The sequence below is a fragment of the Cydia strobilella genome, chromosome 1 (genome assembly GCF_947568885.1).
Source record: "Cydia strobilella chromosome 1, ilCydStro3.1, whole genome shotgun sequence".
Taxonomy (NCBI): Eukaryota; Metazoa; Arthropoda; class Insecta; order Lepidoptera; family Tortricidae; genus Cydia; species Cydia strobilella.
This window is the reverse complement of record NC_086041.1, coordinates 10,195,167-10,217,175: the sequence shown is the minus strand read 5'-3', so window position 1 is coordinate 10,217,175 and position 22,009 is coordinate 10,195,167. Positions and strand designations below refer to the sequence as shown.

Below are 22,009 nucleotides of genomic sequence, written 5' to 3'. Positions count from 1 at the left end.
TCACATTCTTTTTTTTTAAGAACAGCTGCAGTTGTTGCACTAGGCCGTTACGCAAAAAGATCGCTCATCGCCCCTGCTTAGTTAAATTTTTGTGCAGGCGTACCGAAGAATAGCGACGATGACTAAGAATTCAATATATCATAGATAAACGCGATTGTGTAGAATAGCGCTTATTCATGGACGTATAAAGGGATTATTGCTCTAAACAAACAACTACAATGGCTCCTCGTTTCTCTGGCGAATCTGATGTTGTCGCTCGTTCCTTCACCGAAATCTTTTGTGCGCCCGAGGCGGGCACCTGGCCGGTAACGGGCCTACATTGTTTACCGCGAGGATACACCTCGGAGGGAAATCATTTTTTAGTTTACACTTCATCTTTCGTCGTAGGGCTTGAACCGGGTAAAAAACCAAGGAAGATGGTCCGGAAGGTTCAATTTATGATTCAACAGGCTCAGGAAGCGCCGACGACAGATGCTAAGCACATGCGCCGGGATAATGGAGGGCACACTCCACTGTCTCAGAGTTTGTTTAGTTTACATTTACGATTATTGCACTGCTTCACTTTACACCTCCATATAGATGAAACCGGAAAAAAGAGCGTGTGAAAAGTATCGATAAGATTCGTAGCAATTACTTGTCTGGGCCAGTGCGTTCGGCCCGGGGCGGTGCTACCGCGCGGCGCGGCCTGGTATTACACGACCGAGATGCGATTATTGATACAGTTATGTTGTGACGGCTTACTATGTCGTTATCCGCCGTACGATATTAGTCAATTCATTACTCGTTTGTCTTCGTCTCTTTCTTTCGTCATTGTAAATTAAAAAGTATTAGGTACACTCATTGCTTTTCAAGGGTTAAGCTCTGAAAATGTAACTTCTACATTGCGCAATGCATTCATTGGATTCTCCGCGCGGAACGAAAATGTCCATTTTCTCATTAAACAATGGGGAATTTAAAATGCGAGTCGTCCCATGTCGCAAAAAACTAAATCCGTGTGTTAATTGATTAACATATATTATATATATATATTTAACTAGCGCGCGGCACGTTGAAGCCGAATACTCGTCAAGCCTGTAGTGGACAGTTTTATAAACAAAAGGAGTGCGTGGTGTGTACACAATCCATTCATGAGATGCCTTTTCCCACACCACGCGTGGCTAGAGTGGGGCGGCAGGTGCGTCGGAGACGGCGGCGACCGAAGTAATGATGGCGAACCAAGCTTCACAGTTTCGATTTCATTCGAACGCCAGCGCTCACTAATTAGACCATCGTCGCGATCCAGTTTAGGCGATCGATAGACGTTGTCAATCTACGGGCTACATAATGAATGCGAGCTCCGCATCCGGTGGGCTATTGATCGATGGATGCCGGTCGGAAGCGTCGCGTGAGCTTCCCAAATCGCGCAGCATCCACCGATAGCCCGAATTATCGGTTATTTCCCCTTTTGTTTTTGTTTATCGACCGTTCTCTACTCTCGTTTTATTTGTATTGACCTCGTAATTACGGCACCGGCGGGCGAGCCACGTACTGCCTTTAAATGCGTTATTTATTTGTGAATCAGAATTAAATTAATAGATGATAGCGCACACCTTCATTTAATATAGTTACGGCTTCGAATTGGGATGATGGGTGTAATTTGTGCGGTTTCATACCGGACCGTTGGTAACGTTTTGACGGCGAGTAATGCGTCTATGCAGAATAGAAACGTCTTAACGTATTTGCAATTTTCCTACAAATTGCTTAGTCATTCGGATGTTGAGGGTTAGCACACGTACCTACCTGTCCGCGAGGTAACGGCAGAGATGGGCATTAATCGATTAATCTTTTAGTTAACTAATCAATCGATTAAAAATATCAATCGTCATTTTTTAATCGCGATTAATTTAGTTGCGATTAAATTAGTTGTGAGAATGTTCGACTAACAACTAAATTAGTTTTAGTTTCAATCGACTAAATTTCACGATTAAATCTATATTAAAACTACGTAGTCGCCCGTTTTTGCATTTTTTATCTTGCAATATGTAACTACAAGTACGTATGTATGTAACATACGGAGGTACTCGTATGTTGTAACTATGTTAGTTTGGGTAGAATTTTGCGACTTATTTTGAAGCAGATATCTTCATCCGATTGAGCTAAAATTATGTATACACGTTTAATTTTAAATGCTTGAATGACAACGCAAATAATGCCATAATATTATTATAACGATATATTGGTAATAACGACAAATAGCGAAAAACTGCATTGTTTACAAATCGCAAACAATAAAGTAGGTTGGTGCATTATTAATACTTTGAATTATACGATACTGAGTAAATCTTAGACATAGAAACTATCAATATTTTGCTGTCTCTGACAATAGTAAAACTCTTTTTAGTGTCTCGCGGTGACAAAACAATGGGATAATCCTACTTACCTGGAACTGGAAGTTGTTTGTTGCATTTTGGTGCAAGTGCCGACGCATCTTCTAAAAATAACACGTTCTATTGAATGACACATCTGCATGTTGTTTATTATCTACGCGGTCTATTTTGTTTTCAACGTGTGGTCATTAAACTTACTTACTTTAGTAGCAAAATAATAGTGAGAACAGATATCACTCCTTAGAAACGGTCAAAATATCGTAAGTAATACATGACTAATATTGTCTTCGGTTACCGCGATAGTTACTCATGAAATAAAACTATGAAAACGGATTATATCGCGTATATTGAATTTATAATACATCCCGACGTTTCGAACCCTTTACAGCGTTCGTGGTCAACGGGTGACTGAGGAAAAATTACAAAGTGCAAAAATACCCACATACTAAAATAATGAACAATCATAGACTATAAACTTTAAGGCTGGTTTTGCATGTACAACCAGCCTTAAAGTTTATAGTCTATGATTGTTCATTATTTTAGTATGTGGGTACCACGAACGCTGTAAAGGGTTCGAAACGTCGGGATGTATTATAAATTCAATATACGCGATATAATCCGTTTTCATAGTTTTATTTCATAATACATGACTATTTTATTTTTAAACATCCGTTAAGATGTCCTAATCAGTCTGTCAACATAGTCATACCGAGGTATTCTATTCAATTTGCTTCTAACATTAGTCGCGAGAAAATAGTCTAACTAATTAGTCGATTACAAAATTTAGTTGTCCGAAATCAATCGGCAACTAATTTAGTTGCAACTAAATTAGTTGCACTCTATACAACTAAGATTGATCAATCGTCGTTTTCAATCGTCAGTCGCAATTAATTCTTGTAATCTTAATCGTTAATCGTTAGTCGATTACATTTTGCCCATCTCTGGGTAACGGCACCAATTTTATTGTCATTAAAAAAATTCAAATTTAAGCTGACACTTCGTAAACATTACGAATTCCTTAACACTATATTCTTCAAATAATAAGTGAAATGTTTTTCTAAGAGTCCTGGTAGCCATGGCTCGTGCAGCCCTAGCGCCCGCTCCGCGCACGGGTGCCATAATTCTTCGCTACATGGAGCTAAATTGCAAGCGAGCTCAGTTCCCGTTCCCACACATCATTTTTCTAATTCCCTCCGAACTCTGCACTGCACTTCGCGTTAATAACGCTTCTAATAAGAAGAGTCAATCATATTTCACTTGTTTGTTTACTTCTTACGTTTGGTTTTGTTTTAAGACTAGTCACAAACAAGCCTCACGCGACCCTTGTTTTATAACCGATAAATAACTAACATTTTTCAACGGCCTTCGATCGGAATAAATTGATATTTATTGTCGACTGATTGTATTTTCGTTTGGTAGGCGCTGCAGCGTGTATGCGTTTTATCTTTTAAATTTATTGGACAGATACGATCGGTGTAAGCCCATACCGGATCGGTAAATCGTGTGCACTATGCGCTATTCCGGCATCCTCTATTCCTCTCGCGATTATCCAAACGTTCATGTTGCTGATCATCGTTTCGTTATCTGTAAACAAAAGAGTCAATTGGAGATACTTAGCAGATCTCACACTGTCCCATTACTTGAAATCCTTTGTCGCTTTCGAAACAAATAAAAAAGACAATCGACTCGCCATACGCCACGAAATTAGTCGGATCGATCGTTTTTATATACCTTTTAATTTTGTTTCGCGTCTGGTTTAATTTTATCTGCTGTAGGGATTACTGGCTTAGGAATGTTCCGGCGAGGCAACAAGACTAAAAAGTGGGCATACAGAGAAATAAATAAAGGTAGTAACTGGTCGAGGCTCGACCGTGATGAATGGACTGGCAGTTTTTTTTTTAGATCAGTGCGGGTAGTTTTCACGGAGGTTTTGTGACGCGTAATGCAGGCCTATCCTTGCCAGTTTTTGTGTTACATGAGCTATTACATTGCATTACATGACCACATTACAGTAACAAGTTTACCTATATACTGCAATGATTTCTCAGTAAAGATATGCACATGAAGTATTTATGGACTGTTATAAATATAATTTCTCTGTAATGTCAAGATTAGATGGTAAGTTTACCATTGTCCACTTGAATTTCCCAGGCTTTAGCTTATTCCCACTAGTAATTTAAATAGCTATAAAAACCGCTGGTACTGTAGTCGAATTTGAATCAATCACGCTCAAATGGAACAGAATCACGGACAATAGTCTCACGGTATGCGGGCTAACAGGTCAATCTACCACCCTTTCCCACGACGATAAGCAAAGGATCGTAATTTAATTAATGTCCATTATCCTTTTTAACTCTTATCGGGGCTTCGTGTGCAATAAGTTTGTTGAGGATAAAATGCTTTAGATTTTATGTACCTACGCTGTTCATTCCAGATTCCATTACGATGTTTAAATATTGCAGTCGAAATTAAAAACATTGAACTTTCATGTTTCATCCTCATTGTACTTTTTGCCCGGTCGCTGAATTAGTTCTCCAGAGCCTTGGTTTGGCATTTGGAATTGATTTAGGCACTAGTTTCTGCAAAAGCCACTGCTATCCTACCCTAAGGAATAATATTATTCTGTATAACCCGTAAAGCTCAAAGCAATGCACACACGGCGGGAGCGGGCGTGCGCGGGCCGGAGCGCACGCCCGGTCTCGCGCCCAATACTATAGCAGGGGACGATGCTAAATGTGTAGTAACTCGAGCGTCGTAGATACCTATTGAGAGAGACCTATTAGATGATAGGAAGAAAAAATAATAATAATATTTTAATAATATTTTATTTTTTAGCGAGCAGCAAAGCGTCTACAGATTTTTTTATGTAAAAAAAAACCACCACGAGCGTGTCAGATTTTAGTAGTGTCAGTCACGCAACATGTCTCTGATAACAAGGGTATGTTAATCTGCCGGTTTACATAGGCAGGGTGGTCATATAGAAAATTTGGAAAAAAATAATTTACTCGAGCGCGTCAGATATTCAAAGGGGTTGTTAAATGGACCCTACAAAAGTGTATATTGCAATAATCTGACGATTTCAGCGATCTGTAAACAAATGGCAGTCACAAGTTTGCCATAAAAACCGCCATCTTGAAATACTCGAGCGTGTCAGATTACTGATTGATTTAGCGTGTTTAGATAGGTTCAGATTGATGTCCTTAAAGATGAGAGTTATATAAAACCTTAATATGACGATAATGTAGAGCAGTATCCTTATTCTGACGATTTGAAAAAAATATCATTTTTTAAGATAATTTTAAAAATTCCTGTCGTATGTATTTATTTTATTTGTAAATTTTTTGTGCCTAAAAAACTGAACAGAATGCCGCTAAGTAGATCAAAATCGACCAAGGGGTTCAAGAGTTGAAGAGATATCACATTTTGAAGATTTTTAATTAAATGCTGGTTAACAACGAATTTCTTTAGGCTCGAGTTACTTCAAATTTAGCATCTTGGCCTCCCCTGTTATTAACATTGTTGAATTATTTCGTTAATAGAAGTCAGAGATAGCGAAAAAGTTAAAAGGAAGAAGAGCTCTGTGCACTAAACTTCATAAACGATTTTTGACACTTCTGCTTGCTCAAATCGGCGGATTTTTTTTATTTAGTTATTCTTGCATTATTCCCTTCAAAATAAAATAAATATCGAACTGGATCTCAGTTATTTATGGAAATCATCCCGTGTTTAATTTTAAGATGTTCCATTATAAGCTTAGGAATAGTCGCTAAGCAAATGGCAAATTCTATAATTGAGATCTTTCCTTCCAGACACACTAATCGCCCGCATGACGAAGCAGAGCATCGCCGACGTGGGGGGCCCTTGGGTAGAGGAGGAGCAGCGCTGGAGCTCAGGCCCGCACCTGCGGCTGTCGTACCGGGTGACCTGCGCGGAGCACTACTACGGCTCGGGCTGCGAGGTGCTTTGCCGGCCGCGAGACGACGGCTTCGGCCACTATAGCTGCTCTTCCAGCGGCGCCATCGTCTGCCTCGCTGGCTGGCAGGGGGAATATTGCCAGAAACGTAAGTTCCTTACCACTAATCCTCTAATTGACGTCTACGCTGATTGTTTTTTAATCCTTTATTCTAATTATCACATCAAAACCGTTTAATCTAGATGCTGATTTGATAACTGAATCTATCACCTTGCTTCTATTTCTGTAACATTGTACACTTCCACTTTTAAATAAAACTATAGAAAAGAAGAGGCTTGCAAAGATGAGAAAACAGGACAAAAGTACATAAATATGTCTATATGTATGTCAAAGTTGTTTGACCGTCTGGTAAAACAACTTTGTCACAACATGTCACGTCAGTAGAAAAAGGGGCGAAATTCAAATTTTCTATGGGACGATATTTGAATATAAATTAGCGAGAATTAGGCATTACGAGTATAGACGAACGATTACCAAAGCAACCAAATTTAAAATGTACTACAAGCTACTTCGGTTCGAAATTCAAATTCTAGTACGCAATGTTCCAAAGTTTTAAATTTAAATATGGAACGGGCAATTCGCTCTTCCTCATTAGTGGTTACGCGACAGTTTAGTCGAACATCCTCTGCCTAATTGGAGTTGATAGCCTTTATTGCAATACAGATAATGCATTAATTGCTCCAGTCGACTCGTACAGTGCTTTAAACATTATGACGTCGATGGACCCCGTTCCTGTGAAACTTATCTCATTAGTCGGATTTCACACATGCGTGAATGAAATAGATACATATGGTAAAACCAGGGACCGGCCCGCTATCTCTTATCCGGGTTTTATAAGGGTATTGCATAAGGCTTAACTCACCATACCCTTTGCCAGACGAAACCCTTCATTTTGCTTTTAAAAACCCTTATATTTGTGTACACACATTTGTGTAATCGGTAGCCCAAATACCCTTACAAAACCCTTATCATCCGCTCACCAACACCTTGCATATTTCTTATAAGGGTTAGCCATATAAAGGGCTTCCCTTTTAGCATATAAGCGTGCTAATTTAAGTCGTCTACCTTGTTCATAAAGCACACATTACTTCGAATCCGAGCGATCGTCGGCGGCAACGGCGGCGTTCTTTGACTAGGCACGTATTTTCTTTCCTTTTCATACACTAGCGTAGATATATACTAATCCTGTCTCTTTCACGCAAAGGGAAACCTTTATAAAAAGCGCTTAAAGATAAGGGTAACCCTTATTAAGGGCTAGCCTTATTTTTGGTTAGCTTTTTGATAAGGGTTAGTCAAAGGTGTTTATTGTTAACTAAACTGACTTAAATTTCTCATTTTTCTATGCGCATATTTTCTTCTTCAGAGGCGCCATGTGCAAATAAAAATTGCTTTAAAATGATCTAGTGGCATATCCTTTTCTATAAATTATTCCCGAGATAATAGTATTAGTCTATGAATTATAATTTAAGTATAAGGTTATATCCACTTCCTGTGGCCAATGCTCGACCTCCAAGTAAATTACTTATAAATACATAAATTAACAACTTTTTAATTTTATACATGCCACGAGTATAATGTTTTCATACAAGTATTCGGTTCATAAAATTTTATTAGTGATTGTTTAGAGGAATTAAAAATTTTAAAATCTGGTTTGGTACTTCTAAATTGAAACTGTTCCGCTACAAAAATATTAAATAATTATATCGCGGTTTAGAAATAAGGTTGGTAATTTTATTAAAGCGGAGCGTCGGAACGACTAAAACGACTCATCTGTCGTCAGTTACATCGTCATTCACACAAGTTGGAAAATACGAAGCGTGCGACCGGCGTTCTCTGGTGTGGTCTGTTTGTCAATCATCGGTTCCCATTCCCAAACAAAGCAAAACACGCCATCCATCAATGTCGGACTATCAATAATAAGCTGAAATAATTCGCAAATCTAAACGTTTCAAATGCGATGCGAGGTCCTGGCGTATGTTAAACACAGTGTCTCGATCTCCGTAAAACAAAGCGGTGCTGAGATGCATTGTGGGGAGCGGATGTCGCGTCGCAATCTCAGCAGCCCCACCTGCCGCTGCGTTCCCACACTCCGGCGCCGCAAAAAACGAGAGCGAGACGCCCGCGCGTCGTCCTCTCACTCGCTCACCAGGGCTGCGCACAGACTCCACTCTGATCGTGCGATCCTGGTTCCGGCGCAACCACCTACATAACACAAATTTCGCTCAATATTAAAATTAATCGAAGAATTTCATTCAATTGCGCTCTTGTTAAGTTCAACGTGTGAAAGCGGCGGCCATTCGCGAATATAAAACGACCATACGTTCAAATATACGCCAATAAAAGTCTCGCCAACCCTATCTGTTCGGTTTGTATCGGCGATTACGAAAATGTAAAAGCGAGAGAAGCGGCCATAATGAAATGAAAACAACGCTGTACTGTATGTATGCGCGCACACACACAGCCGCGACGAACCGGGTCAAAAACACTTTTAAAACGAGAACTGAACACCGAACGAAATAATCTCTGTTCTTGACCGTGTCACGAAACTTGCTCGGTGCTCACATCTGCCTGCAGAACGGTAAGTACGGATCTGCCTTCTGGGAAAGCTTAACGATCCCGAAAACTTATTTGCATGTCCCGAGCGCATTATCTCCGCTCTCCCGCTAATGATAGTCCAGCCGCCAAGAACCTTTACGGCCGCTTAATTTCGCCTAATTGTAAACGAGAGTAAGGTTCTCACGAATACAACCTCCTGTGTGGGGGAGGTGAAGTCGCGAATCCCACGCGTCCCTAATATCCGTTCCATAGACAGATGTGGAGCAGTTAAATATTTGCAGCCATGTGGGGCCGCGGGGAGGTCGCTTTTTGTCGTCTGCTACCTGGCCTCGCCGAAGGCCGAGAAGCCTGAGACCTTGGCCGATCGCTGCGGTGCACGAAAGCCTTTCATTACGAATCGATACTGCTCATGCCCATTGATAATAATTAATAGCCCTGCAGGACGGTAAAACACCCCGCGGCGCCTTACGCCCACTCGTGCCCTAATATTAGTTTTAGGAGTGTAATTTTTACGACTCCCGTTTTACCTCAAGGGGTCAAGATAAGAGTGGGAGTGCTCTGAAGTGGAGCAGAGCAACGGGCTCGCACTTGACTCGCTTTGATCTCCCTTTGTTGTGCCGGCCGCCACCTATGCATTCGAGTCGTAAATTATTATTAAGAATTTATATTTAAATGAAAGGTCACTAGATAGTTTAATGTAAGATAGAATTTGTAACGGCCACTCTTAATTCACTCGCGAAAGTGTCAAACGGGCGGAAAGCGAATTGTTTTTAATTTCCTTTACGGCGTATAAAAACAATGGAAATGGAATGTCTGCGGATTTAGTCCCCAATTTCGCGGTGTGAACCGTAAGCCTATTTATTGCAAGGCGGCGTTGGGCTTAGCGAACCTATTTACAGTCTAGGGAAGCACCGGGAGCTAATCTCTTTTATCTAACTCCGACTCGTCTGAGCCTTAAATCCTCTAGAGGTTTAGCTGCCGGATCCAACGATTGCTTCCTTATTTAATTTAGAAACTGAATAAGCCTCACATTAAGTAGCATTCTGAATTATAGTTATGAGCAAAATGGCGTCTAGTATTTTTCTAGTGAGGGGAATAGTAACGGTCGAGCGACGGTTAGTAAGTCTCCCCGCGCTATCTGCCCCCTTTGTATTCGCTCCGATAACTTGCCCATGCGCACCCGACCGGTACGACTCCGCGCCGCACTTCTTATTTTAAAACACATTTTTCTACCGGCTACATACACTGCCGGCTCCCCTTTTGGCACTCGTTGACGGCACGCGTTTTTGCACGGTAATGCACCTCGTTCGACTCGCGCGCACCTCTTTGGTTTCTCTTTTGGTAACGCTAGAACAGAGTAAGGTTCGCTCGTTGCATGGAACATAAATCACACAGTTAACGATGCGCACATATTACGCCTTTAATACATCACGTCAGAGTTAAATATTCATCTTTATAAAGTATCTCTCCTTAACTGATTTTGATGCATCCCCGATAGTTTCAGTTTACTTCCAGGAAACTTATGTTACTTATTGTATGGACAACCAATTGGAATATTGGGACTAGACTACAGTGGAACCGTTACAAAATGAAAAATAGATTAAATAAATAAATAAATATTATATTACATTATTACACAAATTGACTAAGTCCCGCGGTAAGCTCAATAAAGCTTGTGTTGATTCCTTACGACTTTTATTTATAGTTTTTTTGACATGGTTCTACGAAATCTACATCTAGTCTCATCTAGTTGCTTGAATGCGAAAAGTAAAGTTGTAATACCTACTTAGTAAGGAAAATTAAGTAGGTTGATATTAAATTCTTTATTTTATAATTATTACTATTTGTTGCCATTTGCATTTTAAAAGGTGATAAAGCTTATGCATAGTGTGGTAGCGTGTCGAAGATGAAGATAAGCGTGTCTGCGGAGCGACCTCGCCCCGGGTGCCCCGGCCAGGACGCTAATGAACCTCTCACTTTGCTGCCCGCGTCCTTACGGATTCCCGCGGCTCGCGAGATGCAGCAATCCAACTGATATTCCTCTAATCACTCGCTTCCCTTCAACGCATTACATCCGTTATTACACGAATGACTTTAAAGAAATCCATTAAGCAGCATCCCTTTGTGCCCGTTTTGTCTTTGTGAGGCGCTAACGAACTCGTTCTTTTGTTGCAGCGCGCTGCCTGCCCGGCTGCGACACGGACCACGGCCACTGCCTCAAGCCCGACGAGTGCATGTGAGTATCCACTTCACACCTTTGTGCTAAGCGCTACAACCTCCCTCCGCGTTTAAATCATTCATTCTCCTCATTGTTCCGAAAGACAACTTTTTAGTCGCTTGTTATCATGTCCCATTCGAGTTAATGAACGTTTTTGTCCGTTTCCAGTTGCCACTCGGGCTGGGTGGGCGAGCTGTGCGACCAGTGCGAGCGGCACCCGGGCTGCGTGCACGGCACCTGCTCCAAGCCCTGGGGCTGCGACTGCGAAGAGGGCTGGGGCGGCCTGTTCTGCAACCAAGACCTCAACTACTGCACCAATCACCGACCGTGCCGCAACGGCGGCACGTGCCACAACACCGGCCAGGGCAGCTACACCTGCGCTTGCCCGCCCGAGTACACCGGCCCCGATTGCGAGAAGTCTCTGCACTCGTGCGCCGTGCGACCGTGCCTCAACGGCGGGGCCTGCGTGCCAGATGAGGGCGGCGAATTGGCCTGTGCTTGCCCGGCAGGTTATGAGGGCGCGCGCTGCGAAACTCGCCGACTGACCTGCGCCGACCGACCGTGCCGACACGGCGGCACCTGCGAGCCCCGCGTCACTGGCTACACCTGCCTGTGCCCGCCCGGCTACGCCGGCGCCGACTGCGACCTAGAGGCCGACCCGTGCGCTGCGGCGCCATGCCGCAACGGGGCCACCTGCACGCGCGCCGGTGACGGCTTTCGCTGCTCCTGCCGCGCCGGCTTCCGCGGCAACCGTTGCGAGATCGACATCGACGACTGTGCGGGCGTCACCTGCGAGCACGGCGGCACCTGTGTGGACTTAATAGACGGTCAACGCTGCCAATGCGCCCCCGGATTTTTAGGCCCACGCTGTGAAACTCGAGTCGACCTATGCTTAGCCAAACCTTGCGCGAATGGCGGGGAATGCCTGGTACTAGACAATGATTACGAATGCCGGTGCCGGCCCGGCTTTGCCGGAAAAGACTGCAGTGTAGACGTAGACGAGTGCGAGTCATCACCGTGCCGGAACGGGGGCACCTGCCGCGACCGCGTAGATGGATTCCTCTGCTCGTGCGCGCCCGGCTGGAGCGGTCGCGCCTGCACCGTCTCCCTGGCAGATTTAGTGGCGGGCGTAAACATGCCGCGAGTCGGCGGAGAAACTCCAGAACAAGACACGCTATCGGGGCGGCACGTGGCTCTGATCGCGGCGCTATCGGCGGCAGTGCCGGCGGCGGCGCTGGCGGCGGCGGTGGCCGTGGCGTGCATACGAAGGAGACGCAAGCGCGCGCAGCACGCTGCGGACGCGGAGGCGCGCGCGCAGAACGCCGCGAACGCGGGCGGCGGCGGGCGCGTGATCCGCAACACGTGGGGCAAGTGCGACGTGCCGGCGCCCGAGTGCCAGAACGCGCACAACGCGGCGGCGGAGGAGTGCAAGCGCAAGACGCTCAACACGGAGAGCGCGGCGCGGCTGCTGGCCGCGCTAGACCCGCGCCTCTCGCGGCTGTCGCAGGACTCCGCGTATTGCGCCAATAGGTCAGTACTAAACCCTACCCTCCTTTGGTCTCCAGATTATTCGATGGCCGGTCGGGCCTAGTGGGTAGTGACCCTGCCTATGAAGCCGATGGTCTTGGGTTCGAATCCCGGAGGGCATTTATTTGTGTGATGAACACAGATAATTTATTCCTGAGTCATGGGTGTTTTTTATGTATTTAAGTATTTATATATTATATATACCGGTGTCTAAGTACCCATAAACACAAGCCTTCTTGAGCTTACTGTGGGGTTTAGTCAATTTGTATAAGAATGTCCAATATTTAATTATTTTTTATTTATGATGACAATGACATTGTATGGAAAGACACTCACTTTTTGTAGAACATGACGATATACGGCATGGCGTTATCCGGAGCCCGAGACCTTAACTTAAATCTTATATTTTGGTATGTTTTTTTGCTACAACGCCTAGTTACTATCAAATTAATACTAAAATAAATATTAGAACTCGATCTAAATAACAAGTAGGTAAATAAAGCAAAATGACGTAGTACAAGTAGTAATGGAAAGACGTATAGGTACTCAGTAAATAGATTTTCAAACTACCACAATGTAATAATATTGCATTTACCTATAAATGATTTTGTGTACTCAGTTTACATTATGATATAACGTTTGTTCTCTTTGTTGCAGTGATACATCGCTAGTGAAGCGGGCGCTAGAAGGCGGAGGGGTGTACGTCCTGGACGACCATTGCCTACCGCCGACCTTCGCGACGCAAGTGTAGTGCAGACATTAACTTATTTATTGGACGCTAACGCGAACTTGGCTGTGCGCCGCGTGTATATATAGCGTAAAGTGTAAAGTGACATCTGTATAAACGGCTAGATTAAGTTCCGATGTATTTATTTGTGCGATCCGTGAGCCCCTGTAAATAGTAACGGCGGAGCGGATCGTTTTTCCGCCTCATATCGTCGCGCGTCGCCCGAAACGCGCTTTCAGATCTTTTGACTAGTAGATGACAGTGAAAGATTGTAGGGTGCAGACTTGCCTGTCCGGTGTCCACTCGCCTGTCAACGGTGACCGGTGGAGGCGGCGCTGAGGCCGGCAAGGTTGCGCCTCGCGCGGTGCGGGCGAGGACCGCGCGCGGCGAGAGGCCGGGTGGCGTGGTCCACCGTCTGCGATCTCTGTAGGTAACCGGTGCCAAGCGCGCTCGGGCAGTGTCGGTCCACTGCGCGACCGCGCCGCTCCAGAAACGATACTGATTCCTAAATTAACCCTATTTATTCATGTCACTATCACATTAACGCTTTTGACGTTAACGCGCACGTGTTTAAAGACCACTAAGGTAGGCTGTGAACTTTTCACGTTGCTGCCAAATTATGCTCTCCGTATCGCTTCTCCGAGCTTCTCACCATTTCTAAACTGTCCCTCTCTAGACTCGCACCAGTATAGAAGCCAAAACGTGCGTATAATAAGATTTTAGACTAATTTATAAAAAAAATACGCGAATCACGCGTTAATCAGTTTTATACATATATTATTTTGTGATTGACTAATTATTGTCATATGTTCCTATAATTATGATGATTGATAGTTATTTCCGATTTAAAAAATCTTGTTCCGGTTTTCTTTAAAATCGTCATAGATTTTTTTCACGTTGTTTCGCTTCCTAGCTGAAGTAGGTACAGTAAGCACGAGCCCGTGCCTGGGGACGTTCGCGCCGCGCCGCCTCGCCGGAGGCCGCGCGATCGCCCCCAGCCGGACACAACCGATGCCAACAAACAAACAAACATCACGCACGTAATTAGTCCATAGGCTAAAATAACTTGAGTACTTATAAGAACAAAATGTCGAAACCTAAGTCATTGTGTATAAAAATTATTAAGTTTTAGTAATTTAAGTATATTCTCCATTACTTTTGTAAGAGTACTGTGACAATATGGTGGTGATCAGGCAACATAGGACGCTGGGTCCGGCTATTTATTGGCTCGGCGCGCCGCCGCGCGCCACCGCGGGCTGCTGCGCGCCGACCCCACTATAAGTAATTATGTATTTTATGAAATTTTATCACACTCAATTAAGTACCATTTCTCGAGCAGATCTAGATATTATTTGGTAAGTAGATTTTACCTCTTATGTTGCCTTTTCGACTCGAATGTAGATTTAAAAGGTTAGATCGACAAAATTGTAAAATTTATATCAAACTATGAATAGACTGATGATCAATAATAATGTTCTTGTATTTAATTTTGTAAGATGACAAAATGTAAGTTTAAATTATGTGAAAATAGAACATATTACCCGAACAATTGTACTAAAATAGTATCATAATTTTGTACTTAAAATTGAGCATGGTAAAATGTCACTTTCATTTTTCTTTTTGATGATATTTTAATAATAATGTTTCAGACCAATAAAATAACAGTATTTTTTAATTATTATTTATTACTATTTACGATTATTGTGGATTTGCTTAAATTTTATTAGACATCTTATTTAATAATTATTTTTGAACACGTTTACAATTGACTGAAGATAAATTTGCTTCTTGATTTATATTTTGGACTTAGTTTTTATCGGGAAGATATTTATAAAATTAAAGTTTGTGAGTATACTGAAAGATAAAAATATTAAATCATTCCATTTCTTATTTAAGTAGCTTTATCTTTTTGATGTCTTGTTGTAATTTCGCTATTTTCTTAGGCTGTTTATTTTGCATGTGAACTTAGTGATACCATCTTAATGTTTAGTCCCAGGTGGACAATTCCTTCTTTATTCCTATCTTACCTTTGAGTATATTCACATGGCGCAATTCTGAAAGAAAAATGAAAGCAGGCCTTGCTTTAGGACATAAATTAATTCCATAAATAGATCCTATCAGAATAAAAGTCATTATATTGCTACTACGGTGATAAATTTGCCAGCGAGTGTTTGCGATGAATGTGTATATGTGCAGTGATACAATGAGAAATAAAATGTTAATAAACAATTGTTTACAAAAGATTAAAACAGTATTTTATTTCATTTACATATGGTAAAATATGTACTCTCTTCAAGAGAAGGACGTCTCCAAATGTCTTGAAATGAAATGAAAAATGCTTTATTGCCACAAAAAAGTAGGTACAGAATATAAACTAACCTAATTTACATAAACTATTCTAATAATATTAAATAAACATTAATTATTTTTAATATATATTTTTTTCTAAATAATGTGGCAAACGGTTTTGGCGTCAGCATGATGCTGAAAATGCCCGCCCATATGGGTGACACTTCAGCGCTGTTTTTCAGCCAGAACCAGATTCCCTACGCACCTCCACAATTAATTAAATATGTACACCGCGTTTCACCATTAACTTAAAGTAAATTAAATTATCGAAAAAGAGGAAAAGATATTACTTACTTCTTAAACCCGACAATGTAATCGCATCACATACTTATGCTAATATTTATCTTAGGTTCGTCGCTTCAGCCTGTTTGTTAAAAAATAATATTTTGCAGTTTTTTAAAGGTGAACAAGCAACTTTTTAGCCTAATTGGTAAATTATTCCATATTTTTGAAGCGGCGTATCTAAAACATCCCTTGACTCCTGCAGATTTATGTCTCGGGATTATAAACTCTTCTTCATTGTATCTCTTTTAGGTCGACGAGTTTCATTTTTAAAGGATAGTTTTTCGAATAGGTAAATAGGTATTTTAGTGTATGCTACTTTATGCGTCAGGCAAGCCATGTGAAGTTCCCTTCTAGATTCCATATTCAGAATTTTTCTTTACACCAATATTGGGGATATGAGCTCTTTTTGGTACGTCAACACAAAACCGAACACATGCGTTCTGAACTCTTTGAATTGCTTTCTTGGTATATTGGTACAACCGTGGTCCATAGACAGTGTCACAGTAGTTAAACAGAGATAAAACCAAAAGTTCAGTAAGAATTATCCTTATTTTGTAAGACAGATATTTCCTTATATTGTAAAGGACCTTTAATTTAAAAAACGCGTTCCTTATCTTCATGTTTATATGATCGACGTATCGCTGTTGTTCGTCCATGATCAAACCTAGATTGCGAGCCTTAGTTACCCTCTCAATAACGTTATTATTTATTTTTAGGTGCAGGCTTTGGTTAGCTACATATTCAACCTGTTTTTGGGTACCCATTATCATATATTTTGTTTTAGCTGAGTTCAAAACAAGATTATTTTTTTGTGACCATTCCGACACAGCTTTCAGATCATTGTTGATTTCGCTTAAAGCCTGTTCAGCATTTTTGGCATAGAATGATTTATAGACTTGAGTATCATCTGCGTATAGGTGGACTTTAGTATACTTTAAAACTTTTATCATATCCGCCGTAAATATAGTGAACAAAAGCGGGCTGAGTATCGATCCCTGCGGGACCCCTCTGTTTAGACTCAGTATTTGTGAAGCTGTTTAATTTCCTTTTTCATCTTCAGATAACACTTGTTGTCTTCTTCCTATGAGGAATGATCTGAACCATTTTTGAGCATTAGTTGATACGCCATAATAAGATAGCTTTGCAAGGAGTAACTCTTGGTTTAGGCAATCGAACGCTCTCGAAAAGTCGAGTAATACTAATACAGAACCCTTCCCCTCATCAGATGCTGTTATGATATCATCGCTGACATGCGAGAGCGCAGTGGCAGACCCATGCCCAGCGCGGAAAGCAGATTGCATTGTAGGAAGGAAGTTGTTTTGCTCTAGATAGCTTTTAAATTGTTTACAGTACATATGGTGCTACTTTCTTGCACTAGTGCGTAAAAGAGCACTTTTCGTGCATATGTCGAAAGTTTAAAGAGCCATATGTACTGTAAAACGTTGTACGAAACACGTGCGGATAGGTAATTCGCAACTCGTGTCGATTTAAAACACTCCCTGCGGTCGTGTTTTAATTTATCGCCACTCGTTTCGAATTTCCTCTTTTCCGCACTTGTATCGCAAATAACTATTTTCGACGACTCGCTCAAGCACCTTGGACAGAACTGGTAGAAGACTTATAGGACGTAAGTCCTTTAGTTGTTCAGTTTTGCCACTCTTTGGTATTGGTAACTAAAGCGTGTTTCCACGCTGCCGGGATTATATTGGTTTCAATGGATTTATTTATAATTGCTGTAATGACCGAGAGCGTGAAAGGTAGTGTAAGGCGAATCATGTCAATAGAGATCTGATCATGGCCACACGCATGGGTTTTGATACTGTTCAGTATATAGGAATATATAGTGTCTTATTAAAGTTATCAACTTATTACTCTCGCGTCGAATAATGGGTACCGTAGAAAGTTACAACTTTGCCTTTTCAACATAGCTTTGCCCACCGCATCACATTTCAGTAGAAGCGAAATATCATAAAACTAGTAACAGATACACCTCCCTTTCAATCTGTGGTTTATAGCTAATCATATTGCTGGCAACACTGGCCTATTAGTTGACGTGTGCCTAACTTTAGTCACGCGTGAGCCGGCTTCAAGTGAGGACGTGTTTTTTGGCGGGCAAAAAAGTTAAAAAAACTTCGGTGGGATATCGGTCCAGGAGAGTCCTACAGGGATGTAGTTTTAACTGTAAATATTATGCAGCTTAGAAACGATGTAGACGAAGTTTCAACACGTTATATGCATTACTTTTGTATTTACGTATCACTTTTCACAACATTGCCCAGCACATTTTTACCGTTAGGGTTGTCACTAGTAGGTATGTTATTATTGACTTGCGAGGAGGCATTTACCATGCAAAGTTGTTTAAAGTTATTTTGCTAATTTTAAGAGGAAATATAAGCAACAACCGCTTTATTTATATTACTTTATACTTCCTTTGCAGTTTAAAAAAGTTTCTTGTTATGTTATCTGTAGTTACCTACTTTTAATGCTTAGTAAAAATGGCAGTGCTTTTGAATAATTAATATTTTTGTTAATTTTTATATTATTGTATACTTCCTTTGCAGTTAAAAAAAATGATGTTGATTTTTGATTGTTTCTTTATAATTTGGGTAAAAGTGAAAATTGACAACCCTAGCATATTTAGGATTTTGTATGAAGAATCGCATTTTTTTTTATGACTGGAGTTTAAGTTTGGAGGTGAATTAATAAACTTAGTGACTTAATACCTATACGACAAAACTATGCCATGTTTATTCTGGATTATAGGCTTTGAGTCATGACCATAAAGTTGATAATCGTGGAGTTAAGAGACTGTAAGTAAAAGTGGGCAATCTTGAATTTTTTTTCATTTTTTTGGCCCGCCTGTTTAAGACCCATTTTCTACAGTACAGAAACTTATTTCGACTATGGTTAGCTCACTCACACAAAGAAGAGTATGTCAATATGTTATTGCCACAGATAAGTAATGCAATATGGACCAACAAACTTGAAAAAAAAGTAAAAGACTGCAAAAAGCGGGCAAAGTTGTACAGTTTTACGGTAAGCACTTTTTTTTAAAGTTTAGCACTGTAACATTTAAGTAGGTAATAAAAATACCTACGCCAAAAACATATTTCTTCAAATATATTTTTAATTAAGCTCGACCAAAAGAGAGATAATATGAATAATAAATATAAGTAAATGTCAAAAGACGTCGACACAAACGCCCCTAGCGGATTCTGATATACTAAACTTTACGTATATGTGCGTGGCACACATGCATACTAATAAAAAGTATGGCGCCCTCAGAATAATAACTAAAGCATAGAAGCCGGGCAAAAATGCTTCGCAAACATGTATACCCGTCCCTAACTTCCTTACGAATTAGATAATGTGTCAAAAAGAGATGTATATATGTTTATTATTCCTCATTTGTGTAGGGTGTCACAAGTTTGATAATTTGCTAGGGATGTAACTGTGTCGACTTTTTATATCGATAAATTACGCATAAGTTTGTGCCGTGTAAAAAAATAATCACGAAATTAGCAAATAGTCTGGCTAATGAAAGTTGAACCTTAAAAAAACGCGGCAATTTCAAAAAATATGTAGCAGGCGGCTCGTTGAATACAAGGATTGCATAACTTTTATATTATTTATAATTTTCATATTCTAGAAATCATAAAAAGTATAAAAATTATGCAAGCCACAAAGAGCCGCCTGACATGAGGATTTATGCATGTACCTAATTGACCGAAGCGTAGCGAAGGTCTACGGTTTGACTCGGGCATTTTGCTTTTGTATGTCCGGATGTTCTCCTCTACAGGTCGCAATTCTCAACCGATTCTCGTGAAATTTTGTGACCATATTCTATGATTAAATAGAATTTTTTTGTCGACCCGGTTTTTGTATTTTTTTCAAAATGGCGGAGTCGTGATAGCTCGCGCCCAAACAAATAGTCGTATCGATATCATAACAGTATTTTCTTTTTGAGATATGTTTACAGATTAAACGGCAAAAAATGCAGAAATTTTGTATTGCTGGTTTTGGCGGTATTTAGATGTTTAGTTTATACTCGAGAATGAGTAGCCGTATTTCGTCAGCTTAAATAAGAACTAGCATGGCGTATTTTGTAAACAGTCGCTTTTTTCGTTTGCAACGGGTGGTCCCTGGTTCGATTCCCGGTAATTGTATGCTGCAGCATAACTTTTTGTATTTTTTTACTTAAATTTCGTATTGTTTTTTATTTATTTTATATTTTTCTATTTTCAAAAAATGGAAATAATCGTATTATTGATTGATCAAGCGCGGGCTAAGCGAAAGCGTATTAGTTTCATTTTTACAAGCTTTTATTTAACTAGACCTAAAAAATATGTTTTTTTTTGTTATTTTAATTTTCTGGTGTTCTTAACCGCGGAGCCATACATTTATTTAGATTTAAGTGGTCCTTATTCCGAATTTCATATAATGTTATTTACAGTTTTTCTCTTAAAATACGTAGATTTTTTTGCACCATAAACTTTGAGGTTTAGGTAGTTATAGATTCGTTTGTCTGAGCGGGTTTATGGAGCCAATTATTCAATAAAAATTGAGAAGATTTTGCTCAACGCCTGTCCGTATGAGTGATCATCCATGTTAAACAAGATGGTGAAGTTAAGTTTAATAATAACTAACAAAGATGTCACTTTAACACAGGTGACCTAGCTAAGTAGTGCCTAATTTGCTCGATATGTGGTGACATCGTGAGGTCGAAACGCACCGATTTTTAGGGTTCCTTATCCAAAGGGTAGAAACGGGACCTATTACTTACTAAGACTCCTCTGTCCGTCTCTCCGTCTGCATGTCACCAGGCTGTATCTAATGAACCGTGATAACTAGACAGTTGAAATTTTCACAAATGATGTATTTCTGTTGCCGCTATAGGAACAATATACTAAAACGTACGGAACCCTCGGTGGGCGAGTCCGACCCGCACTTGTGCGGTTTTTAGAGTTTCGAGCGCTTGATTTCGTATGGCTCCCTTCAATATATCTCAACTACATCATTTCAATACTTTTAGAAATTCAAAAATCAGCCAGGTATACAGGGTGGTTTGGGTCAGTGAGGGCAACTACCAGATCCCGTGCTGCTACGTGAAAATGGTCTTAGAAAACCTTCCCTCAATTTCAAATGAATGAAGATTGGGGTTTACAGATTTTGGAAAAAACATAGGATGCAAGAAAAGGTCATTTTTGACAAATGCCTGCGGCACCCTTTTTTTCTTACCTACAAGCTTTTCACTGTGGGGTAGGGCAAAGCCCAACATTCGAGTCTTACATACAGGGCGCCGGCTTTACGCTATGAGGTCCCTAAGCGGCCCTATGCGGTCTTCGCAATAATTTTTCCACGCCACGTTTCACGTCAACCACTGCGCTGCGGCTGTGTCCCTAATGTTTTTTTCATGGAGACTGTATAAAGGAGCCAAATCTCTATGTATGAAAAGTGTCCATCAAAAACCAGTAATTAGGCGGCGCCACCATACACCGAAATACTACCAAAAACAACCTACGTAATTTGGTCGGGTTATTTGTTGCCTTATATGGTTCATGTTATACTCATGTCCCAGAGCCTAACTAGCGCCACCGGAGAGATTAGGAACTATTATTTAAAGCTTAACGCGGTCACTTTTACAACAATTCTGCCATAAGAGATTGCGATCCTTTCTATACCATCCATAGTTTTTTTGATGCCAATCGATCCCATTCCTATTCACGATCAAAAGCTTGTATGGGACCATAAAAAACTTCCGCCTAGGAAAGCTACAAATCGAGGAAAACTTTTCCCATACAATTTTTATGAAATGAAAACGTTTATTTTTCACATGCTATTTTTTATGCCAATCGATTCCATCCCTATCCAGTATCAATAGTTTCATAGGGTTAAACTAATGGTAATGTAACTAAAAAGCCACATTTTTAAACGAAATTTATAAACCTAGAAAATATTATGCTGAAGCGATCAACATTAAAATCAAAGTGATTTGATAAGATTTAGTT

General features: G+C 40.7%; 1 protein-coding gene across 1 annotated transcript in view; it reads left to right on the top strand.

Moving 5' to 3' along the window:
- The window catches only part of LOC134740861 (neurogenic locus protein delta), a 36,816-nt gene extending 21,200 nt beyond the window's left edge, over window positions 1-15,616 (top strand). Inside the window, exons 4-7 of the mRNA XM_063673516.1 lie at window positions 6,176-6,427; window positions 11,071-11,131; window positions 11,282-12,643; window positions 13,298-15,616. Of these exons, the coding sequence (XP_063529586.1) occupies window positions 6,176-6,427; window positions 11,071-11,131; window positions 11,282-12,643; window positions 13,298-13,391 (1,769 nt within the window). The 3' untranslated portion in view covers window positions 13,392-15,616. The remainder of the gene's footprint in view (window positions 1-6,175; window positions 6,428-11,070; window positions 11,132-11,281; window positions 12,644-13,297) is intronic.
- The last annotated feature ends 6,393 nt before the right edge of the window (window positions 15,617-22,009 follow it).